We start from the raw sequence: 26,016 nt of genomic DNA, 5'->3' as shown, positions 1-26,016 counted from the left end.
CGATCCTGCTATGGGCTGAACCATTTGTTAATGGTGGAGGGGGGGTAACACTATGCAATATTTTCAATTTTAGCATTTATATTCACTGTTGACTGTAACTACGCTCAAACTGTTAATGCTATCTTATTTTAATAAACAGCACTGTCATATGCAAAACTGGGGTGGCACTTGGGGTGGCAAGGGATCATTTTAGGGTGGCACTTGCCACCCCATGCCACCCTTCTAGATCCGCCCCTGCTGTAGATACCCAAACAGTTTTGAATATCCAATTTAAATCACATCAGAAATGAGAATGTCCTGTCCCCCTGAGCATTAAATTATCGCACAATAAACTTGTTATGAAAAGCCTGATCTCAGATTATTTACTAGTTAAAGAACAGAAACTCGCTTTCTAATGATCAACCCCCAACTTATCAAAACAAACCGCCTTACCGGAAGTGGCGTTGCTTGGGTCAAGGGTTGCCATGTCTGCTGAAGAAGTTACGGTTTCATACAGTTACAGTAAAATGCTTTACTCAAGAAAGATAATCAAATCATTTTTTTTATTCAGCTAATATACAGATTAAATCACGTGACCCAAAGTAATTCACAGCTCGATGTTTAACTGATTTATAAGCAATACTGGGAGTCCAGTGTTTCAATAGAAAATAAATATACAATAATTTTGTTTCTTGGCATATAACTGACTTAATCAGTATATTCTATTAGTATTATTATCTAATTTTGACATTTAAACTAAAAAAAAAAGATAAGTAATGCTAATATCAAAAAATAAAATTCCGACTGTCCTAAAATCAAAGTAACTAGATGAATCTGATATTTCTTTATTGTTTACACTTTAAAGGACACTTCTTTGTACACACGTAAATAAAATAAATAGTAATCCCTGTTTACTGACGTATCAAGTGGAAAAATCCCACCCTCAGCTTCAGCTGACTGTGCTTGAAACGTGTTTATCTGCTGGTCATGCGCCCATCAGAGAGCCTTTAAAGAGGCGGGTACCGATAATTTTTACGTTTTTCCATAGACCTGGCAACTCGCGGTGCGATTACAACTCTTTCCATCTGTTGAGGAAGTGTGTCAGACGTCGGAAATTATTCTGAAACCACGAAGTGAAAACTTTATAAAGTGAAGAGAGTGGATTTTGTTCGGGAGCAGAGTGCGCAGCAGCCTCGGCTCGTGCCACGGAGCCTGTTTTGTGGCTGTTAGAGTCACGGCTCTGACGCTAAGCGCTACGTTCAGGCTAATGCCCGCGACACCCGGAGGGTCAGCCGTGTACTGTCAAGCTGTGCGGGAGAAAGTCCGGATCAGGCCCGAGCCGTGCCCGGCTGTTTCTGGTCATGTCCGAGCTGCCGCTGCTCTGACCGGATGGCGGGAATACTAACGTGTGTGGAGGACGTGAAGCGGCGGCTTAAAGTGCACGTCCTGCGGGAAGCCGGCCGTCAGTATCCGCTCACCTGCTTCGTCCTGGTGTCTATGCTCGCGCTAACGGTGGTGCTCAACAGGTGAGCTCACATGACCCCATTCACCTGGAAGATTCACCGACGTGCAAAGTGTCAGGCGGTTCGTGTGTAGCACTGTGACCTGCACCTGGTCAGTCAGTAGACCAAGGAGCAGGCGCAGGGCAGAACCTGCCTGAGAATATTTAGTTTTTAAGCTTTGTTCTCTGTCAGAGCACCTCCCCGACATATATCTGTACAACAGAAGTCACAGAACAAACAAAGAGGTGCCAAAGGCAAATTCGGCATACTTTATTTCACAAAATCTTAACACTTGAAATTTCCTCAAACACCACAGGTGGCAGTTTATTAGGCAGGTCTTTCCTGTGTATCTGCCTTTTTTGGTTATGGGTTTCCTCCAAAGAAAAATCAGATTTAATTTGCTTAAGTTTTTCTTAGAAATGACCAAAAAGTAAAATGGGAAGTGCACAGGCATCGGCAAAGCCAGGTAACATACACTCTTTGCCTAAACTAAATGCAGTCCAGTCATGCTTAGGTGTACAGCGTCCCCCTCAAAGGTCCACTGTAAACTAGTAAAACCCCTGTTGGGTACAAATCTTCTTTAGAGGTCGTCACAGTGGACCATCTGCCTCCATCTCACCCTATCCCAGCATCCTCCTCTGTCAACCCTCTGCCTGTACTCCTTCATTACATCCATGAATCTCCTCTGAGGTCTAGTTCTTTCCCACCTGCCTGGCAGCTCTGAGCTGTACCTCTGATCGACTCATTTATATTCTTTCCATTTCCATCCTGGTCACTCCCATAGAAAATGTTAACATCTTCAACTCTCCCACTTTCAGCTTGAACGCAGCTGTCTTTTTATTCTTGGACTCTAATGAAATAGTTTTGTATGAGTCTGTCTTATACTGGGCCTTAATGCAGCCCCTTGGTTCAAGGTGTATCTAAAACAAGCTGTTTAAGCTCCACTTTTAAGCCAGCTTTGTTCTGATTGGCTGTCCCCTCATAAACAGAAGGTTTGAACAGCAGATGGGTGGAGCTACTCTGCCTCAGATGTTTGTTCTAAATTACATGGATATTTACAATGGGAAGCATGAGTTTGCTCTGTCACACATAAATTATGCAAAATAAAAGCTAGAACCAGTTTCTACTTTTGTTCCTTTGCCATGTTTTTGTTTTTCAGATTTTTAAGCTGAAACTATCAAAAACCTCACTTTTTCTTTACTTGCCTGAAATAGAATATATGACCCTTTGTCTGTGGAAATCACGTCCATTGCTGCAGTTCACAGGGAGTGAACACTAGGTGGTAAATGGCCTGCATTTGTATAGCGCTTTTCTAGTCCCTAAGGACCCCAAAGCGCTTTACACTACATTCAGTCATTCACCCATTCACACACACATTCACACACTGGCGATGGCAAGCTACATTGTAGCCACAGCTGCCCTGGGGCGCACTGACAGAGGCGAGGCTGCCGGACACTGGCGCCACCGGGCCCTCTGACCACCACCAGTAGGCAAACACGGGGTTAGTATCTTGCCTAAGGACATTTGGCATGCCGCCAGGAGGCAGCCTGGGATCGAACCGCTGACCTTCAGGTTAGTGGCTGACCTGCTCTGCCACCTGAGCTACAGGGGTGGCTGTAGCTCAGGTGGCTAGGTGGTGCCCTAGTTCATCTCCTCATTCACATGGAGAGTCTGTGTAATGCTCTCCCTGCAGGTATATTCACATCCTGATGGTGTTCTGGTCGCTCCTGGCTGGTTTTGCCACTTTCTACTGCTCCCTCAGACCAGAGACTCTCCTTCCCAGCGTCCTGTTCACCGCGAAGCCCAGGAGCAGAGTGAGGCACACACCTTTACCTGAGAGGCTCTGACTGAATGATGATTTCTGCACACAGACAGGTTTTCTGTGATGAAGTGTACATCTTTACTGACTGATGTTTCTCTTCCTTTGCACAGCAACGGGAGCAGGAACTGTTTCCTCTGGGTCACAGCTGTGCCGTGTGCGGGAAGGTCAAATGCAAGCGTCACCGGTACGTTCACCTGACCTCTGACCCCACATGTTCAGACTAGAAAATGTTTAACAGACGGTGTTAGTCTGAAAGATTAACAGTACTGTCGGCTGATTGGTTAACAGCAGAAAAGATTTGGTCTTAATCAAGGAAACGCACTTCACGATCAAATAATCAAACTTTATTTGTGGATTTTTTCGAGAGCTTCGCAGAGATGGCTGAGCTCTGAGATGTTTCAAAGTAAATCAAACTGCAGAGAAGAGGTAATAGTTCTCAACTATTGTTATTGTTATTTTTAAAAATCTGGCAACATCTTTAAATGCATTCACAACATGAAAACCTCCACTTGTAAATTCCTGTGTGGGGCTTGACACTGACTGGTTAAACTGAGAAGATAACCATCATTTTTCAAACCTCAGAATAAGCCAGATGATAACTGTACCTCAATTCCTCTGCAATTTATTTATGTACCAATTTAACTAAATACATTTGATTAGATATTAACATACAGTTTGTGCCGCCTGTCTGGGCTCTACATGGATATGTTCACCTTTCTGCACTCCTTCCTGGCTGAAGAATTGTAAGTTATAACTACTGTTATGGATTGCTGACCGTGACTACACTCAGAGCAGTGAAAGTACAGCCACTGACACCTTGTCACGCACGCTGGTCTCTTATCAGTTTACTGCTGTCAGATTTTTCCACAATGCATGTGCAAACCGCCAGAAACAGGCTTCTGGCCTCTCCGCTTGCCCAGCTCCAGTGATTGTTGATGGGAGATGGACACGCCCTTTAAACAAATTCTATGCGATTTTTAAGAAGCTTTCAACAACAATGACTGCTGCCACAAGATGGCAGCGATTTAAAGCCTGGATGCATTTGTTAATCAACAGGTGAGGAGTTTTATGACAGCGCTGTCTGAGATGAAAGGAGAGAGGTCGCTTTACTTTGGTACATTTTAATTTATGCCTATTTTTAGATCTGACAAGGCAGCCACTGCATGCCTTGCTTGTCCTGACAGATTCAGTAAAAGGACTAGATGTTACAATCCCTGATAGTGCATTGCTTCAAATGGAGAAAGTACGGTGACCCTGAGAGGCCAAACGGAATGCCACTTAAGAAAACACCAGCAATAAGAAAAATGCTGCAAAAGCACACAAAACACAACAGAAATAGAAAAAACAAAACAGAAATAGGAAAAAACACAAGGGAAGTGTTTCTGGGGAGACAATAACCCGACGGACCAGTTGCAGGAACCCAAAATATGATAGGTGTGTTTTATCATGATTCGTATAATAATGATGATGGATTTTTAGGCTAATAGTCAGGCTAACACACTTACCTCTCATCTTTTCTCTCCTCACAAAATCGATAGATCCTCCACTTCTTTTAAGTGTCTCCCAGCGCAATTCTTAGCATATTTTGGTTCCTGCAACTGGTCCGTCAGGTTATTGTCTCCCCAGAAACATATCCCTTGTGCTTTTGGAAATCAGTTTTTTTTTTCCTATTTATGTTTTCTTTTTTCCTATTTCCGTAAGAAAGTCTTGAGGGACGGCTGTTATGAGGAAAGGCATCCCAGAAAGTTAACCAGCGGGACACATCGTTGTGTGCCTCAACTTCACAGGGTGTTTCGCTCTTTTATCCCAAGCTATTCTACCATTTTTTTCCTTCCTTGTTTAGGTTTAGGGATTAAGAGATCTGATCGAGATGATCATATTAAAATCATCTTGATCAGTAGTGGACCTTGGATTCATCGGGTGTTTTTGCCATTATCACTAGACACCCTCATCTAAGAAGGCCCTGCCAGGGTTGATCAGGCCCCGGGGTGTGTCACTGGTTTATGTTAAATTGTTATTTCTCTTCTACTTTCTTCTGTTTAGTTTTCTACAATTTATTTTCTTCTATCAATTCACTGCAACTGAGAAGTAATATTTACCTCCTTAATATTTATGGAGCCTGACTTCTTCAAAGGAATAGAAAAGGTGATAGAGAGAATTTAGACAAAAGAGACAAGATAGGAGAGAGCAGAGAGGAGGGCTGGAAGGAGGCGCCTGATCTGGCATCCCACACCTCCCCCACCGGATCAACTTCAAAGATCAGAACAATCCCCACAACTGAGCAAAGATTCGTGCAGCTCCATCAGTCTTTTTGTAAAAATCCTGCAAACAGACGAAACAATCAATCATAAACCTGACTGACTTTCTTTCATTAACTGCAGGCCGACACTGCTCCTAGAAAACTATCAGCCATGGTTGGACCTGAAGGTTCATTCAAAGGTGGACGCCTCAGTAGCAGAGGTACCTCAGCTCAACAGCTGGACATGTGCTTAAGTGAAACATCCAGATGTGATTATGTGGTCCTCTCTGACCTCTCTACTGCCCCCCCCTCGCAGGTGTTCGAGTTAGTCCTTGAGAACTTTGTGTACCCCTGGTACAGGTAGGAGGACAGCTCAAAGCATGTTTTTACCCATGTACTGGTAAAGACGTTTGTGTTTCTTTTTTTTTTTTTTTTTTAAACTGCCGCCTCTGGTTTCAGAGACATCACAGATGACGAGGCGTGTTTGGATGAACTGAGGATGACTTTTCGCTTCTTCGCGTCGGTGCTTGTCCGCCGAGCTCAGAAGGTGATGTTCTTTCTCACAAAACAAACTGTGAGGATTACAGATTTGCTCCACTGAAAATGAGATCAGCAGCTGGTTTAGAGTGAAATCCAGTTTATAAATAGTATGAAATAATATTAAAAAAAACCTTCAATGTGTTTCCAAAGCCACAAGTTTTTATGACATTGTTTATGTGGTTGATTTTTAGAAATAAACAGAAGTATAATTCCTCGCTGTAATTCCTCGGGCCTTAAACTAATCAGCTTTGTTTTAATTACTTATCCAATTACAGGTAACGTGTGAAGTTTATTTGATTATAGCCGAGCTGAAAGACAGGAAAAAAATAATCTATATAGTAAAATGCTACATAATAATAATGATAATAAAGATAATAATTAATAATATATTTAGTAACAAAGCTTGTTTGGCTCTATTTTGTTGGAAGTGTCAGTGAACTCTCCTGGAGCCGACTGTCAGTTTTCTGTTTGCTGCAGTGAAATTAAATCAACTGGATTACTCAGATTTCCGTTCAGAAACATGTTCCAAATCTCAAACGGATCGGATGCAGTGCTGTTTTTAATGATTGCCACCCGCCGTGTCTGGTGCCTATTTTTGATGATTTTTGTGTTAATCGTTACTTTTTGTGTGTTTCTCACTGTTGGCAGATTGATATCCCTGCTGTGTTTGCAGACAAAGTGATGAAAGCTGCGATGAAGCACATTGAAATTATTGCAAAAGCCCACCAAAGAGGTATGCACGTGTCCGCTCGTGCTTCATTTCTAATATGCGTGTTATATTCAGTCGTCTGTGGGAAGCATGCTGGCTGTGGTTGTGTGGCGTGGGGTTCACTCGGTGCAGAGTTGCACCCTAATATTTATGTCTGTTTGTAGTGAAGACTGTAGACGGCCTGCAGCAGGCGGCTCTGGACGAATATGGCGCCGACCTCCACGTCGCTCTGCACAGCCGGAGAGACGAGCTGCTGTACCTGAGGAAGCTCATGGAGATGCTGTTTCCCTATGTCATGCCTCCCAAAGCCACAGACTGCAGGTACAGAGACGACCGAATGAAGTGTTTTTCTGCATCTGAGACTTTTTGATATTTTCACACCTTCATCGTTCCGCCGTACAGAGACGATTTCTGTTCTTTCTCTTAGATTTCCATTGTAGCTCTCAAACTCTGAACAGGAGATTTTCAGTCCAGTTTCCAGCCATCCATCGATTTCTTCCACTTATCTGAAGTTGGTTTGCAGCTGGTTTCTTCTCAGATACCTTCAAATGTTCTAATCTGTCCATCAAGTTCCAAGTCGGTTGGATCTAAAAAACCATAAACCTTCTCTCTTGCCTCGTTAGGTGTTCTTATACGACTTTAATGCATCGCGGGAGTCTCAGGCAGAGTTTCTGATAAATTTCTGAGCTTTGGTTTTTGCTTCATGTGGTGCAGGTCTCTGGCTCTGCTGCTGCGGGAGGTGATGGCTGGATCCGTCATCCTACCAACCATGGACTTCATGGCCGACCCTGTAAGTAGCCACATGATCGCGTTGGTCTGTATCTTTGGTGCATCAGAGTTTGATTTAAAAAAAACAAAACAAATATGTGTACGTAAAATCCCCAAATCAGTTCAGTGTTTTGAACTGTTGAACTGCATTTTCTCAATCACATAAAAATATATTAAATTAAAACAAAATTAATCAAGATTATCTGTTAAATTGGTGAAATTATAAATGTTTTATACAATATGAATCCTAATGTGATGATGAAACGCTGTGACAGTATAAAACTTTTTTTACATCATGTCCTGTTTCTCCTCCTTTTCAGGATACAGTGAACCTCATGGTGCTTCTATTTGTTGATGATACTCCAGTAAGTGAACCGCCTTCCTTTTATCTGCGCCCCACAAAATTTAAAGGTCAAGTGTGGAGGAGAGCCGACATTGCTATGAGAGACCGTGTCACAGTGTAGATTCAGGAGGCTCATTTTAATCCAGTTATCTCCAGCTGAATTAGTATTTAGTATTTATTTATTTATTGTCATTGTCAGAGAACAATGAAATTGCATTTGGGGCTTCCGTACAACCCGTAAATAAAATAATGAAGAAAATAATAAATACCGCTTAAAACCCAAGTGTAAATATTTAACCCAGTGTGACTCCAGTGCAATAAGACAATCCTTAGCAACAACATGAGAACATGACAAGTAAACATGAGAACCTGACAAGTAAGTTCAGTGCTATTAAGAAGTTGGATATGGTTATTGTCCGTGAGAGGGGGGCAGAGAGTTCAGGAGCCTCACAGCCTGTGGATACAGGCTGTTGGCCAGTCTGGATGTTCTGGCCTGTATAGACCTGTACCTTCTCCCTGAGGGCAGCAGGTGGAAAAGGTGGCGCGCAGGGTGATGTTGGTCCCGCAGAATACTGTGCACCCGTCTCAGACAGCGAGTGGGGAAGATATTACTGATCTCTGGCAGACTTGTTCCAATAATTCTGCCAGCTTCCTTCACCACCCGCTGGAGTGCTTGCTGATCGGCCTTGGTGCAGCTGGGGAACCACACTAGAAATCCATACGTCAGAACACTGCTGATGGCACAGTTGTAGAAGTTCAACATCAGAGATCTGGGAATGTGTGCGCTCCGCAGTCTCCTCAGGTAGTAGAGGCGCTGTTGGGCTTTCCGTGCAACTGAGGTGATATGGTTGCCCCAGGACAGGTCCTCGGGCACAGTTACCCCCAAGAATTTAAAACTGCTCACCTTCTCCACCGCCTCACTGCCGATGAAGAGAGGCAGATGGTTGTTATGACCCTTCCTCCGGAAATCTACAATGATCTCCTTGGTCTTTTTGGTGTTTAAGACCAAGTTATTGTCGTGGCACCATGACTCTAGTTGTTGCACCTCTGTCCTGTAGTTTGTCTCATCGTTGTTGGATATAAGTCCGAGCACTGTGGTGTCATCGGCAAACTTAACAATGAGATTGGACGCGCAGGAGGAAATACAGTCATGGGTGAAGAGAGTGTATAGCAGAGGGCTCAGAACACACCCCTGAGGGGCACCGGTGTTGACCACAAGGGTGGAAGAGGTGTTCTTACCCACTCTGACACTCTGTCTGCGATTAGTGAGGAAGTCCACAATCCAGTTGCACAGAGAGGAGTTAAGTCCCAGTTGGTGGAGTTTGGGACGGAGTTTATATGGCCGGATGGTATTAAAAGCCGAGCTGTAGTCTACAAAGAGGAGCCGTGCATAGGTGTTCCTGTGTTCCAGGTGCTCCAGTAATGTGTGCAGCACTGTGGCGATCGCATCCTCGGTTGACCGGTTCTCCCTGTATGCAAACTGGTGCGAGTCCAGGGATGGTGGAAAAGCAGCTCTGATGTGTTTGATGACCAGTCTCTCCAGTCATTTGGCGGGAATGGGGGTGAGTGCCACAGGTCTGAAATCGTTCAGACATGTGACATTTGACTGTTTTGGGATGGGAACGATGGTTGCTGCTTTGAAACAGGATGGTACCAGTGAACAGGACAACGAGGTGTTATATATATATATATAGAGGTGAAGACATCCGCCAGTTCCGCAGCACCGTCTTTTAGCACCCGTCCCAGCACTCCATCTGGCCCGGCCGCCTTCCTGGTGTTAATGCTCCGGAACACACGCCTCAGCTCATGAGTGCTCAGGACTGGAGCAGGGTCGGTTGAGGGGAGAGGGGACAGGACAGGGTCGGTGTTCTCCCTATCAAAACGGGCATAAAAGAGATTTAAATCCTCAGCCAGAGTAGAACTGTCGGCTGAGGGTGATGGTGTTCTCCTTTTGTAGTCCGTGATAGCCCTGATGCCCTCCCAGACCTGCCTTGGGTTTGTGTTGTTCTCAAACCTGGCCTCGATACGCCTCCTGTGCTGCTGCTTGGCAGTCTTGATGCCTCTTCTCAGGTTGGCCCTGGCAGCACTGTATGCCTCCTGGTCCCCGGATTTGAAACCAAAACCTTTCACTTCAGCCTGTCAGCTCCTTTATAAGCTCCGCGTTGAGGTTTACCGTTATGAACAAAGCTCTAAACATCAGACCTGAGTCCAGCCAGTAGGTGATCTAAATCCTGCACAGTGGACCTATAACATACAATGTGTCCAGCATGGAAAACAAACACATTAAAGATGAAGAGTCTTTTTTTTCTTTCTTTTTTTTCACTCGTTTATACTCAAATCAATTAATTTAATTGTAGTCAAGTGTTCTGAATTAATGGCCTCTTTGAATCTGTCCTGTCCAGCCGGAGCCAGCCACAGAGCCTCCGTCTCCACTGGTTCCATTTTTACAGAAATACGAAGAAACGCATCAAATCAGAAGCCAGAAGCCGTCTGTAAGTACCTCAGAGTGCGACAGGGCAGGAGAAAAGCTTTTCCTCCAGACTGCTGTGACTTCAGCAGCTCAAACTAAGAATGAAGGTCTGATCACACTTCTCCTGATAGAGCTGGGAATTGTTTCTATTTAAAGCAATTTAAGTCAACTTAAACAGCGCTTTCCCAACTTCATAAATGTAATAAGTAAATTCAAGTGTATATACATTTACTGAACTGGTGTTTCTAATAACAATAATAATAAACCTTATATGGTAAATAGCCACAACGTTGATCCCTAAAACATGATCCCCTTTTGTTCTTAGCCTGAATAATAATCGAGGGTCTAATTTGAGGTCTGGAGGCTGGTGTAAGGTGTTATTTATAAGTTGTATAAACATGTAGTGATTTATAAAAAAAATAAAAATTTTCTGATCAGTTTCCACACAGTGTGAATGTGGCGCAGATTTATTTTTGAAGCTTGTCTGACCCTCCCTGTGTGGTGCTACAGGTGCTGAAGCTGGAGCTGAAAGAGATCAGGGAGCAGCAGGATCTCCTCTTTCGTTTCATGAACTTCCTGAAGCAGGAAGGAGCCGTGCATGTGCTGCAGTTCTGCCTCGCCGTCGGTAGGAGTCCATACATTTGATCTCCTCATACAGCTCATCCTGTAAACAGTTTTGCTCCACTTACATGCAGCAAGCATGAAAATGTTTCTCTGTCAAGCAGTTTGTAACTTGATTAATAACGTTTTTTTTTTTTATTTTTATCATCATTATTATGAGTTCTAAGACATGCAGTGAGGTCCCTGTTGGAGCCTGTTATATAAATGTGTCGGACTGACTATATAAAACTTTTTTTCCCCCAGAGGAGCTTAACGATAAGATCCTTCGTCCGGAACTGAGCGACTCTGAGCTGCTGCATTTGCACGGCGAGGTGGTGCACATGTACGAGACGTACTGCCTCGAGGAGAGCATCGACAAGATCAGCTTCGACCCGTTCATCGTAGAAGAGATAAGGAACGGTGAGAGTTGCTGTTTGCATGATCGTTACCTCGCCTTTAGGCTTTAACACCTGTCACCTGACCTGAAGCTAAATGTGAAAGCTCAGAGATGAGCTGTGTTGTATGATGCTCTGTAACTGCAAGCGGCAGATTGTGAACGATTTCATTCACATTTCTGAAAATTTAATTGTGAATTTTCTTATGAAATATTCTTCAAATTCCATCAAATTTCTTGATACAGAGTGTTTTGGAAGCGATTAATGTCCAATTCTACACAAGTTTTTTTTTTTTTTTTTTTTTAAATCCAGTAACAAACTGTCACTGATTTGACCTAAAAAAAAAAAAAAGAAAAAGAAAAGGTCACCAAAAACTACTAAATTATTGCAAATTCACTGCGTTGGCCAGTTTACATAGCATTGTTGTTTCTTGGTTAAATAAGCGTGGTCCAAAAGTGGTCCAATGAGCACGATTACAGGTCTAAACACCAGCCAGTCGGTGCCATATGTGGGGCCATCACATTTATCACCATTGTTATTATAACTCAGGTGACTGATTGTGTGAGATTTTCCCGACAGCAGCAGGGCGAAGATGGAAAGTTTTGTTTGCATCGTGGCTCCATTTTCATCCAAATGGTGTTTGATATCGAACATCGTGAGACCCCCTGAACCTGCGCTGGTGAAGATGGTGTTTCATTTCACAGCTTATGGATCCACAGCTGGTGTTTGCATCAGTTTAAACTGAAATATTTTAATATTAATATTTTGTTTCGATCATTAGCTCTGATTATTGACCGTATACACTGCTGGCCATGCAAACTCTTCTGGCACTCAGTTTCTGGGAGTGTAAGCTCATTGCATCAGCTGTGTGCACTGACTGTGTTTTCATGCACATTCTCCCCTGTTAGCCTGTGGGGATATCTCAAGTTTCAAGTTTTATTGTCACGTACAGATAAACAGTGTAGCCACATTTATCATAATGAAATTCTTTGGCTTGTGCTCCTCAGCTTTACATGAGCATGTAGAGAGTGTGCAGTTATATTAAGAAGAAAATAACAGAATTTAGCAGCATAATAATAATAATAATAATAATAATAATAATAGGAAAAAAGAATAGAAAGTATTAAATATGAGAGAATTGAAGACTAGTTGGTATTTACAAGTCTGTGCAAGAGTACACAATGACGGCTGAAGTGTTGGTATATATTTAGTTAAATCCTGTGTTTACTGAGTTGGACACTTTAAATATTTCTGTTTATCTTCTGTGTTTTGCACACGTTCTGGTTATTCTTACAAAGAAAAAAAAATCTGTTTGTGCTTCGTGCGCATAAAGATTTTGGAACCTTGTACGTGTGGACGCTGTTGGAAAACAGCCGCTCAGGTTTAATCTGATCCAAAATTCAGTTCATAGAAACTGTGAAACATGACTGTTACGATGGTGTTTGACGTGCCTGTGTTACCTATGTATATAGCATGTTCTCTAAGCTCTGTAACTCAGTAAGCGGAAGCACGCAGTGACATCAGCTCGTGTTCTCTGTCAGTCGCCAAAGGTCCGTACACTGAGGTGGTGAAGCTGCAGCAGATGTGCTGCCTGTTTGAGGCGTACGAGCATGTCCTGTCTCTACTGGAAAGAGTCTTCACGCCCATATTCTGTCACAGCGATGAGGTAAGACCTCTGCAACCAGACTGACCCACACAAACGCAGCACATCAAAGCACAACATCACAAGGTCACCAGTTTGTGCTTCAGCTGCTAGCTGCCTTGTTTGTTCCACTTTGTCATAGGTGCACGGGTTAACCTGAGCCAAAAGCCCAGCCTCCTCCATACTCTCAGCTTAAGAGCCGATATCCCTAATATGGTTGACGTTACGTTTGTGAGGGGCAGCCAATCAGGAGAAATCAGAAGAATCAGCTCAAACACAGGGACCTAAAAAGTTTTTTATCATATTAACTAAGGCTCTGCATCCAAGGTCCAGTGTGTGACACATAAAGATTATTCTGAACTGTGAATCATGCAAAGTTACTCTAGAGTCCAAGAATAGAATTCTGGAGCCGTTAGTGAGTTTAATTTCTTATTCATTAACAGTGTTGAGGTAATAGCTATATATACACGAAGCTGTAAGTTATATAAATGAAGAGGAAGTTGATCTGACTTCTATTTGTTACACTTAAAATACTTTTTTACAGGATTATTTACAGATTCTTTTTCACCAATTTGTCCAAAAACGTACCCGATTTAAATTTGACTGCTCTTCTCCTTTTCTCTGAAATATCTTGATCACACTCCATCGTACATTTCTCAGGACTTTCAGAATCTCATATTAGTCACTACTTATGTACCTTTTTCTCTTCTCCGTGCAGTACTTCAGACACCTGCTGAAGGGGGTGGAGTCTCCAGCGAGGAGCTCGAAAGTCAGCAGGTTTGTGATTTGCACTAAACTTCACGTGTTTATTTTGATAGGTGTTTAAAATTTAAAAAAAAAAAGTAACAATGAAAGGGGGTGGGGGGGAAGCATTTATTCTGAAAACACAAATTTGTCAACACGTGCATAAACACAAACACGTCCGAGTAATTTGGTTTGTTCCTCCTCATTTTGAGCGTTGTGTTCGCAGTGACCACCGTAAACCTTTCACTGTGAGGCAGCACACAATCAGAGCAGCTCACTGTGCTCATGTTTATTTCTTTGAGGTTGTCTTTTGTCCAAACGCCCGTCTTTAGATGCGCTTCTTATTCCAGAAGCTTCAGCTGGGACGAGACCAGGTAAGCACTCGAGCAGCATGTTGCTCGTCTGCACTGAAACTGCCTGCAAACAGCACACGGTACGATGCATGCGGATAGAGCACTGCTGACCGCAGATTTGTTTGCGTGATGCTCGCTCAGCGATTTTAACTTCCTGCTTGAGAAGATGGAATAAAGATGCTGGAGAGTCATTAGAATTTCTCCTTGTGGTCGGATGAGCAGCACTGAGTCTTTGCATCGCATTTGCATTTTTGCCTGACACTGATTTTTCGTTTTTAGTCACTGTTCTTGATTCAGGACTCAGCAGTCGTGCGTTTAGTGCTAGAAAGGCAAACAGATTTTCCCCAGATGTCCTACTAAATACAAAATTCTTGAGGAAGAAGTACAGACATGCTGATGCTGGCTTCCTTTCTTAGTTCATGCCTGCTGCATGACTTGTGCACCACACAACACGTTTCCAAAGAATTGAGGGCAAAGAACTGTCAATAATAATGATAATATAATGATGAAAAAAGAATGCACTCCTCTGCAAGTCATTTCAAACCTGTGTTACATAAAAAAGATACAAACCCAAAATCTAACGACATATCTTTAAAAAAAATTCTGGCACAGGCTGGAAAAATCGTGTAATGGTTAAAAGAAGAAGTTAATTACTAAGATGATCGTGTATGAAGACGCTTTAGAGAAGTAAAGGAGAGTGAGACCGCGGGAAGTTTATGATGATTTAAGTTTGAGTCCAGATATGAAAACATCTGGAGTGCTATGAAAGCAAACTGAGCTGTTGAGTCTAAAGAGTGTTTATCAAGTTTCCAAGCGCAGACCGAGTGCTGTTAACGGAACGGTGATTCAGCAAAGTGCTCTTTTGTACTTAACTTCATACGAGTTTGACATGATTTGCAGATCATTGTATTCTGATTACATTTTACTTACACGTCCTAGCGCACAGAGAAATCCTCCGTGTGAATTTGTCCTGCAGTAAATGGAGTCCAGAGAAACGAGATGAAATATTCTGTTATCTTTAGAAACACGTCCAAAAGAGGGGAGTCGTTCGGTATCAGAGGAATTGGCAGTAAAATCAAAGGCGTGTTTAAGAGCACGACCATGGAGGGCGCCTTACTGCCGTCCAGCGCCATGAATGACGTCGACGACGATATGGTGAGTGCAGCGGCGTTTAAATATAGATCGATGGTTTTTCCACATCGGTGCTCGATGTCTTAGTTGTGAGTCTCCTCTGTCCGTCCTGAAGGTGGAGGAGGCCACAGTTGTGATGGAAGACGACTCCCCCGACGAGCCGGCCATCCCACCTGAACCCCAGAGGAACCTTCTGGCCTGGAGTATCACCATCCCCTACATCGACTTCTACGACGACGACATCAAGAAGGAGCGGATCCTAGTCTTCTCCATCCACGTCGAGCGCAACGACAAAAAGAACGGTGAGCAAGCGGAGAGGAAGGTTCAGGTTCTTCCTGCACAGACGAACCTGAAGATGTTTGTAGGAAAATAACCTTTAATGAGGTTTTATTTGCTCAGAGCAGACATTTGTTTGTTATATAATCAGAAATAGTCCTGTGAGGTAGCCCAGACTCAGTGACTCATCAGTCAGATGATGTAATGGCTTTTGCTCTCGTCTACTTTAGCTGATCACGAAGCAGACAAGTGGTTGGTGCAAAGGAAGTACATGGAGTTCTACGTCCTGGAGTCAAAACTCACCGAATTCCACGGTAATACAGTGTTTACAAAACCAGAGACTGTATATAAGAGATGGACTCTGCTGAAAAAGGGCTGAAAGGTAAAAGTGGAAAGTGAAGTTCTTTGTAATGGCCAACAGATGGAGACTCTGTGATGGCTCTTGCATCTGGTTTTAATGTTAAAGGATTCCACAAACCACAGGCTGGCTATGTCCTTTCTTCGTATACAGTCTATGTACCTACCTCACTTTATCAAATGACCGTGTTATATTTCAGCTGTTGGTATTTTACCCCGTTTTTCCCCCGCTTGACTTTGTTCTCAGGCCCATTTGAAGATGCACAGCTTCCATCCAAAAGAATCATCGGACCAAAGAACTACGAGTTCCTCGAATCTAAAAGGGAAGAATTTGAGAAATATTTGCAGGTATTGGTCAGTCTATAAAGCATCTCGCCCCCAGAAAAACAAACCTAAGAGAAGCAGTAAAGTTATCAGTTAGTCTATGCACCGCCGCTTGGCCTGATGACTTTGAGCGCTTGTTGTATTTTTCTGTAAGACTTTATTTGAGAGGTGAGCATCAGTCTGACTCTTGGCTCTTTGTGTTTGTGCGCAGGCTCTCCTACAGCATCCGGAGCTCAGCAACAGCCAGCTGCTGTTCGACTTCCTGTCTCCTCTTGTGGAGCATCAGTTCCTGGACAGGATGCTGCCCGATGTCAACCTGGGTACGTAACCAACGCATCACACATGCCCTCTGTTTTTTTTGGGGGGTTTTTTATGTGACTATTTCAGAGTAGCTGCGCTAATAAAGGGTGCTGTTAGCTCACCTGTAGCCGGTGGAGACCTGGTCCATGTGTCACTACACTGATCTCGCCACAGCTGCAGAGCAGAACGACCACCATCAGAAACTGCAATCTGCTCCATTATTTAATGTTGCAAAGCAGCATGATTATGAAGTCAAAATGAAGACTTTGTGCTGCATGTCTTGCACACGTGCAGTCTAAGAGAGTTCATCTTCTCCCACTAAAGAAATAAGACAGTCACTGTCGGTTATTCTGGTTCAAATTCAAACTGACATTGTGGATGGATGGCTCAACGCCATGACTGAAGTCATCTCTTGCATGAAGTAACAAAGCACTCCACCTTGAAAGCTGGCGGTAGCTGCTGGTTTACTGGTAAATGGGCTTTAATCAGCTTGTACTCACTGACTTTTACTCACAGTGAACATGCCTGACCTTTTTCTACTTCGTGTGATTAATAATCAGACGGTGATGCCATCATGTCTGTCTTTACTCAACATTTTCTTTTGCAAATTAAAATCTCTCATTATTACTTTTTTCTTTTAAAATAATTTTATTGTGAAACATTTGTATAAAACTCAGACTGACTTAAGAAAGTGATGAAATAAGTAAATAGCATTGGTGTCAGTGGCCGTGTCATGCTTTTATATTAATTGAATTTGTGCACTGTTAACATCAGTGCTTCTGCATTGTAACCTGTATAAAGCAGTTAATGTTACTATGGGAGCAAATATCATAATTTTTCATTCAGCGCTCGCTGCCGCCATCTTTCTGTGTTCGGTTTGTGACTAAAGTGTTTTTGTTTGTTTTTTGTTTTGTTTTTTTCTACAGGAAAAATCTTCAAGTCTGTTCCTGGAAAGCTGATAAAGGAGGTGAGTATCTCTTCCTGAGCCGGGGATCTTCTCTGTTTTTCTTTTGACTTTGCGAAGGCATTATCTCAGTTAATGAAGCAAACGTCTCCCGTTATCTGGAGTGATTTTAGAAGCGTGTGAAAGTGCAGCTTCTCTGTGTCCCACCTTTAAAAGCCACGTCTTATTGGTAAGCTGATATTTCCCTCTGCAGACCCAGAATTTCACTGTGAGCCAAAACCAGAAAGCAAAATTACTCACGATTCGTTTTGTCTAACCTCTAGAGTCGCAGGCAGTCACAATCATTGGGAATATACACACAGATATACAGAAACAGCCGGAAACATGCCAAACCCCACAAACAGAGTCTGTGATCAATGACATCTGGTGTCATGCAGCTGACCCGACCTCTAGGACAAATTCACAGGGTCTCGAAGAAAAACGATGTCTAAAAATACATCTAATCGTTTCCTGTTCCTGATGTTGTTGCCCTGGTTTTTTCATTTAAGGTGGAATTTACCCGCAGAGTAGAGCTTTCTTGTATATTCAAGGACGGAGATGTATTTTGGTTATGGTTGTCTTGGTTGGCAGTGTATATAGCTGTAAGCTTAAAAAGTCTGACCTGGGGGCAGTGCTTGAACTTTTTCTTTTTTCTGTGACCCACAAATTTTGCTGTGTCCCACCATACATGAATAATAAATGAATATGTAATGAATCTCGAGCAAATGAGTGGGAAATATCTTCAAGTAAAACAACTGTTTCAGTTAAAAAATAAAAAATAAAAATAAAAATTTGTGTTGAGAAAATCGTGAGAAGAATTTCAGGAACCGATACGACAAACATCCTATTCATCAGTGCTCCTGCACTGATGGCCAGAGGGAAGCAAGTCAAAGTCATTGTGAAGTGGATGCTTAAAACAATTAACAATAGAATGAACCTTCCTCACATACTTGTTATAAACGGCCAAAACTCTGTCTTGCCAACTCCCTGAGAATTTGCTGGCAGTTTTCACCAAAAGTCCCAACTGATTCTTGTTCTTCAGAGTCATGTTACTGAACCAGGCAGTGATACAGAAAGAAATAACAGGTTCAATAAAACTCCTGTAAAATAAGGACAACATTTCAGATAAAAGATCTCATTTTCCGTAAAAAGAACAGTGTTTGGTGAACTTAGTGGCATCAGCATGAGGTTCAAAACACAGTTTACGGTCTAGAAAAATCCCTAAATACTTGTAAACACTCCACAATCTCAATATCAGCAGCTTTAATGATAGTAGGTGATAAGCTATAATAGACTTTCTGCAGATATGTTGCACATGTTGTGAAACTCGCTGACGTGTGTTTTGCAGAGAGGACAGAACCTGGAGCGGTTCCTTCAGTCCTTCGTCAACTCGTGCGAGTCTCCCAAACCCAAACCGAGCCGGCCCGAGCTGACCATCATCAGCCCCACAGCGGGGAACAAGAAGGTAATAAACATCTGTCCTATAAATGCATATGGAAGCTTTAACGCCATGTCTGAGCCTCAGTCATATCCTGGCATTTAGTCATGAATACTTGTAGAAGCCTGGTTCAAAGAAAAGAAGATATAATCAGTCAATTCAGTTTTTTTTTATACAGCACCAAATCACAACAACAGTCACCTCAAGGTCTTATTGTAAGGTAGACCCTACAATAGTACATATGGAGAAAATCCCAACAATCATAGGACCCCCCCATGAGCAAGGACTTTGGCCACAGTGGGAAGGAAAAACTCCCTTTTAACAGGAAGAAACCTCCAGCAGAACCAGGCTCAGGGAGGGGCGGCCACTTGCCGCAACCGGTGAAAAGGAAAGTTTAATCCTAATCTCAAAAGTACAGATTGTGTCTCCTGAATCCAAGATGGGAGCCTGAAAACTGAAGGTTCTGTGTCCCATTCTATTTTGAAGTATATGCTCTATGAAAGTAACACGGTATTGTGGGGTCACTAGGATAAGATGGGGCCTGATTGTTCAAGACTTTGTCTCCTGTGTGTTATGAACTAAAGATCCTCTGCAGGTACTCGTCTGTAGCTTAGCCTTATTTTTTCAATATTTCTTCGTGTTTTAAATTACGTCGAGCATTTTAATCGTTACGAGGTAACGGTATGTGCTCGTTGTCCTGCAGCTCGTTAGCAACCTGTTCAAGAACAACGGCAACCTGTCGGAGAGGAAGCACAACCCCAACTTCTTCGCAGAGACGTTCACTGTGGACGGCATGTACGACTACATGATGTATGTCGGTGAGTGAGCCCGAGGAGCCGTTAGCAGCCTCTAAAGGCAAGATCACAGCTTTACAGGAAGTCTGTACAGCCTCTGTCACAGTGTCCGTGTAAGTAATCGAAGTCAGAAACACGACGATGACGGGACCAAATCGCACACATGTGGAAATGCTGGAAGCTGGAATTTCCTGCAGTCAGAACATTTGAGGGAAAAATTACTGCAGGAAAGCATCCAATGATTTCCTTTCTACGTTTCACTCCTCCTGCAGCAGATACTGTGGCCTTTAATGGTAACATAGTACACGTTGTACTGATAATCAAAGCAGGGATGAAGACACTTCCATTAATCACAGACCCACAGTTTAGCTTAGAAAGCAGCCATCGTGCTAACTTGTCCCACCGAAGCTCTTTTTACTTTCGTTTCTTTAAGCAGAGATTTTGCTTTGAACGCGCAGACCTGTTATGATTAGAAGACTTTAGATTGGTCACCTAAAGCCTCTGAGATGTTTCGATCTGTGTTTCTTGAACTGATTCGGGCCTGACTGTCTGTATCCGTCTTGGTGTTTGAACTCGCAGGCCGGGTGGTGTTTCGCATGCCGGACTGGCTGCATCACATTCTGTCTGCTGGGAGGATCTTGTTGAAGAGCACATTCGAAGCCTACATGGATCAGTACATGCAGTTGAAACTGGAGCAGATCCTTCAGGAGCACCGCGTGGTCTCCCTCATCACCCAGCTCCGAGGTAGGACGCCACCCGCACCGATGAAGTCTTTTCTTATTTCCGGCCTCAGTATCGCTGCTTTTAAGATGATTTCCAAGGTGTTCGGATTGTTTATGACCCCAAAAGAAGCGTCAGTATGTGGAAAGGTCTTTTCTTGCTTTTTAAATGTTACACAAAAAAAAGCCTCACGACTCAACCTGAGCATCATTTTAAGCTCCTGCATCACCACGATAGCTGTTCCTTGATCTGAGCTGGTAGGAGTTAAACTTATCGAGCTCAGGATTTGAGTCAACAGTGAGTGAACCGGAAAGAAAAGAGAGTCTGAGTATTTTATTAACGTTCAAATCATAAAAATGCAGATCTGAATCCTGTCAGCAATATAAACCTGCAGTTAGTACATCAAAGGGTTGTTTTTTTTTTATTCCAGAATGATTCCTTTTATCCTTCCTCATCCTGCAAAGGGCTCAAAAGGCTAATCAGAGAGAAGGTTATAACTGCACATAAATCTCAGAAGCTGCATCTGATTTAGGTTTGGCAGATCTCCCATCTCCTCAGGTGTGCCCAGACAGCTTCCAGCATGCTGCCATCATTACATTCCTGCCAGGAAATTGAATTTCTGGGAATTGTCAATTCCTCACCAAACCCACTGCCTCTAGGCAGTGCGTTCGGTTGATGCCACTGAACTTCTTAACAAATCTTCAGCTGAGGTGAAATCGGAGCACTCAGCACACGTGATCAGCAGCGATGTGTTGATGCAGAGAACGAAGCACCTTTTAATTGGACAAAAAAACTTGTTTTTGAAGATGATTCATCTTGTGTGACCCTACAGAAAATCTCTGCTTCTGTGCAGATGTTTCAGTTTCCAAAAACAAAGGAGGAAACATTAACTCTGTGATTTGTTCCTGTTCATTTCTGCAGATGCCGTCTTCTGTGAAAGCAGCGAGGAACGAACAGCAGAGGCCAAACAAGCCAGAGCCAAGCAGACATTCGAGGAGATGATGAAGTACCTGCCAGGTCGGGTTTTAGTTCAGTCACAGTAATCATTAATAATCAATAATCATCTGGTATGTTTCACGTTGAAGTATTCAGTGAGGCTGTCTCTGCAGACCAGGCCACGCCGGTTTATGACGTCACATCCTGAACTTCCAGCTTCAAAACTCTGACCCGAAGCTGTGCTCAAAGTTTATCTGCTCACTCGGAGACATTATAATTAATAATGGCTGTGCATATCAGCACAACATCGCAGTATACCCTATCATATCAGAACATCAATAAAGATAATAAAGTATGTTACTGTATCCGTGTTAAAATCAGACTCTTCTAAAGTGCCAGTGAACATCTCAGAGCCTGTTTTAAACACGTCACAAATCTGATTTAAAGGGGGTAATAACATTTAGTTAGCTGTGAGCGTGCAGGCAGTTTCTTTTGATCTGTGACTTTAAAAGTAAAAGTGGAAATGAAACCACAAGACCTTTGAGGTGTTCTCACTTCCCAGTTTGCCAGTCATACTGGATCTAAAGTCCCAGTTTAAACACTGGCATTGTCCGTGATGCTTTTCCTTTTGTCATTCACGGTACGGAAGAGATTCATCTGCTTTTAAAGACACAGAGGTTTTCTTACAGCTGGATTCCTGCACAGAACGTAGCTGCTTTAACTACAACCTGGAAACGAGAGCGCCACTTTATCTCCTTCCTGTTATCAATTTGAGTATTTTGTTTCTTACATCTAAAGTTCTGGACTGCAGTTCCAGGTTGCTCTGCTCAGACAAGAGTTTCCAGTGTAATAATATGAATAACTTGTATTAGCCTAGCACTTCATAAAACACACAGTCACAAAGGGCTTGGAAGTTTGAAGAGTGTCTCTGCCGACTGTCCTCCAACTCTTCTACTCTGATCTTATAGACAAACAGTCCTGGTCTTTGCTGTGTGTTTTTAACAGGTTTCGGGTCAAACTCAATAAATCTGCATGCTTCACATACTCATGGCTTAATAAAGCTGGACGATGTGCTTCGATTTCAGACTTTGTGGTGAAGTGCATCGGCGAGGAGTCGAAGTATGAAGGTATCCAGCTGCTGTTTGACAGTTTTCAGCAGCCGTTGCTCAACAAGCAGGTAAACAGTCGTTCTCCTAATCCACGGTTCAGCTCAGCATTTACGAGAGCTTCCTGTATGTTCAGGCAGGTTCAACGGTGATGTGTAATGTAATGTTAGGGTGCATTTTTCCATTAGCATCAGGGTGGGTCCAAAGTTTGTGTTCTCCATTCTTTAAGCATCGTTTCAAAAGTACTGATTTGGCACCGGTATCGGATAAAACTTAAACGATACCCTTCCCTATGCATGACGCCTTGCACTAAGCGCTTTCACTTTGTAGAAAAGTGCAGAAATTGTTTGATAGCTTGATTACTCTGATGCAAGCAGACCTTCATCCTATCAGAGAAGAATTTAAAGACACTAACTAACAGGAAGTGTTTAAAACCACTGTGTTAGAAAATATACTTTGTGTCGCTGGCTCTTATACTCAGAAATGTTGGCAAACGCCACGTTTGGACCCACTCAAGTAACTTAGAGGGGCTGTAACTGAAAATATTCATAGTACAAAGGTAAAATCTTACATGGATTAATTCAACTTGTCACTGTTACTGTAAATCAGCTGGTTCTAAATGAGTGGGGTGGGAAGTTTATTCAGATTGACTTGATTTTATACAAAGCTGCAAAAGACAGAATCACTGCAGACCTGCAGCCTGTGTAGGCTGTGCTCACAGCTGTCCTGATTTACATGTTTACTGGTCCCAGCTTTTTCACTTACATGTGAATGTTTCCCTTAATTCCCTGTCAGTCCACGAAAGTTTTTAAGTTCCTGTGAGCGGTCCTGAATCTGAGCTTCAGTTAATCACACTTTTCTTCCAGTGTAAATGCTGTAAACATGTGTTAAACGACCACCGCAGCAATGCAAATTTCTGTGCATTCATGTTGGATTTTTCTATATCTGTTAAACAGATGAGTTCTTCTACATGTTTGCTTGCGAGCTCTGCTGCATTGTGTAGTTTGTTTGCACATAAGTGCAGACACATGCACACACAGTGAAAACAGAAAACACGAGGTTATTGAAGTCAGGTGCCTTTTTTTTCTTTTCCCCCCCCCCCCCCCCCCCCCCCCCACACTGGAAGTGTTCTTTTATAAAGCGCGCGCGCGCACACACACACACACACACACACACACACTTTCACTTTGTCTTACTGGCACAATGAACAGTCAGAGGAGATTAACGTTTCCCCTCTGACTCTAACTGGCCTGATCATTTCTCTTCCTCAGATGACGTACGTCCTGCTGGACATCGCCGTGCTGGAGCTTTTTCCTGAACTCAGCAAGGTAAACAGCTGACAGTGGGGAATGTAAAGAAATAAAACAGGATGAGCTGGAAGTTAAGATAAGACGCCATTCTCAGAATATATCAGGCAGGAAAAGACCTGTTCAGGAGTTCACTGTATGTGCACGTGTGCATTTCCAAACATGAGTTTTTTTTTCCTGGTCAAAACAGATGTTTTACTGCACATTTAAGTGCACGTGGTCTGCAAAAGCAAAAAGGTCTGTTTGACCTTCACCGACAGACATCTGTGCATCTTGAAAATACAGTTTTAACAGCAGATCCTCATTGTGCAATCTTTAACTGCATTTTTTTTATCCTGTCATCCACATAGTGATGGAAATACATTTGAAGGCATTTAATGGATACTTAGGGAATGCTGGACTTATTTTGTGTGTTAGTGAGCAGATTTGTTGCTTAGACAGGAAATAAACTGTTGTAAGCAGCTCAGATTCTCAGTGAGTCTGCTAACCATTAGTGCTGCTGGCTACAGCTGTGGAGGCTCCTGTTGGCATCTACACTAAGTGCTTAGTGCTCATTTAGCAGTTTATGATGCTCGAATCAATATCTAATTAACGATGATGAACGACTGAGTGGATTTGTTCTGATGAATCAATGTCGTGATAGTCAAACTGAGGCTGCAGATTTCTGCAGCTGAGTGTGAATAAGCAGAGAAAATCTACAGATAGCAAAGCTGTGCATTAAACTGAATTTTAATTTGACTTATCGTTATTAAAACATGATGATTGAGATAAAAGGATTGAGTAGTGACCAAAGGAACCAGGATGTTGCAGATACATGTGGAGGAAACTGGTATAAACTGTTGTCCGCTTCCATAGAAACCTGACCACAACAAAGAGCGAGGATGCAGGAGGGAAAAAATGCCCAACATGTTATGTTTCAGTCGGCTGACACTGGGACACAAACACATAGCAACTAGCACATAATGCACCATCGTGAGCATCAGTAGCGCCAAGGATCTCTCTACTTAAGTAGGCGATCTCGTACCTTTAGAAAGATTTCCTGCAGGAGATCAGATCAGGCATTAGAGAGAGGGTAAGGAGTTCAGTCATTTGAGAGTGGTTTGGGCATCTGACAAGGATGCCTCTGGGGGTTTCCTAGATGAGGTTTTCCAGGCACATCCCATCAGGACATGCTGGAGAGATTATATCTCTTGGGCTGTCCTGGGAATGCCTTAGTGTTTCCCCAAATAAACTGGAGGAGGTGCCCGGGGACAGGGAGATCTGGGCTTCTCTGCTTAGGCTGCCCAGACCTGGATAAATCAAAGAAAATTAATGGATGATTTATTATGTCACGATCAGGCTTTATTTTGTTTTTCATTCCCCAAACATTGATTTTGTTGCTTCTAAAATCAGCTTCTCATAACTGTTCATTTTACTTTAAAGCCAGACTAATTTCACATTGTGAGCAGAGAAACGCATCTCCTTTCACTGCAGCTGTGACGGGAAACCAGGTGATAAGGGATTCAGGCTGGTTTCACCTGAAGCAGCTCTTCAGTTAATGCTACGTTTAGTTAGCATCTTTCCTCCATGTCCCAAGCAAGTGAAACGAAAAACGAAATGCTTCCATCAGCCCTGATTTTTGTTGTTGTTGTTGTTCTTCTTCTTCCTTCTTTGTTGTAAAGCGTCTTTAAAGCTAGTAACATAGGCAGAGTTAGTTCAGCTGGATTCAGATGCAGCCGAGAGCCTGGAACTTTCTCTCTGTGAGAAACCACAGCTCACATGCAGCTCACACGCCCACACCTCCCTCTCCCCAGCTACCTCCTCCAAATCTCCTCAAGCCAGTAAATTTCATCATCAGAGAGTTAGCGTGAGGGTCCATGTGGACATCCACACCCCAGCTAGTTTTCCGTGAGCACATGACACAACTATGCTTTCATGCTTTCCACAATAACACACTTCTTCGTCATGCCGACCTCGGTCCTAACCCTGAATGCTGTGATAGTTTAGGGTGATATTTTAGATTGTCACAGATCGGGCGGGCCTCGTTCTCTCAAACACTCGAATGTGACCTCACAGGTGTTTTCTGTTTCCTCCTCAGCAGGGGGCGAAGGAGGCGTTCATCGTGTGACCCGGACGAGGAACCGAACTCCATGCTGGAATGTGCAATACTGTCAGAATATTTCCAAAGGCTCTGAGACCATCTCTGCATTCCGATGTACATTAATGCACTAATAAAGAGATATTTATTGATATCACACTGCCAGTCGTCTTCTCTGCAAACACCAAGGAGCTCATCTGC

At 43.0% G+C, this 26,016-nt stretch overlaps 1 protein-coding gene across 6 annotated transcripts; it reads left to right on the top strand.

The window, feature by feature from the left end:
• The first annotated feature begins 987 nt into the window (after window positions 1–987).
• Window positions 988–25,974, top strand: LOC147313198 (sorting nexin-14-like). 6 transcript variants are annotated; one of them, XM_086265202.1, is made up of 29 exons: window positions 988–1,505; window positions 3,175–3,295; window positions 3,414–3,487; window positions 5,685–5,763; window positions 5,859–5,902; window positions 6,002–6,089; window positions 6,731–6,815; window positions 6,956–7,112; window positions 7,506–7,581; window positions 7,880–7,924; window positions 10,305–10,394; window positions 10,883–10,997; window positions 11,237–11,392; window positions 12,909–13,033; window positions 13,728–13,786; window positions 14,086–14,127; window positions 15,129–15,261; window positions 15,353–15,539; window positions 15,744–15,827; window positions 16,118–16,218; window positions 16,406–16,514; window positions 17,421–17,461; window positions 18,786–18,902; window positions 19,579–19,693; window positions 20,249–20,413; window positions 21,311–21,406; window positions 22,411–22,502; window positions 23,703–23,759; window positions 25,819–25,974. In XM_086265202.1, exons 1-29 carry the CDS (start codon window positions 1,369–1,371, stop codon window positions 25,843–25,845), a joined length of 2,817 nt encoding a protein of 938 aa, XP_086121328.1. In that variant the 5' UTR covers window positions 988–1,368; the 3' UTR covers window positions 25,846–25,974. The 6 variants fall into 6 exon arrangements, with proteins under 6 accessions (XP_086121328.1, XP_086121326.1, XP_086121327.1 ...); XM_086265200.1 differs by having other exon boundaries at window positions 14,056–14,127; XM_086265201.1 differs by having other exon boundaries at window positions 989–1,505; window positions 25,816–25,974.
• Window positions 25,975–26,016: the final 42 nt, after the last annotated feature.

This window comes from Aulonocara sp. 'chitande type north' Nkhata Bay, linkage group LG15 (genome assembly GCF_057382095.1).
Source record: "Aulonocara sp. 'chitande type north' Nkhata Bay isolate Kocher_YH1m ecotype deep benthic linkage group LG15, A_spYH_male_GT1.1, whole genome shotgun sequence".
In the NCBI taxonomy this organism is placed as follows: Eukaryota; Metazoa; Chordata; class Actinopteri; order Cichliformes; family Cichlidae; genus Aulonocara; species Aulonocara sp. 'chitande type north' Nkhata Bay.
The sequence above is the reverse complement of the archived record's forward strand: the minus strand, read 5'-3'. Positions and strand labels throughout refer to the sequence as shown.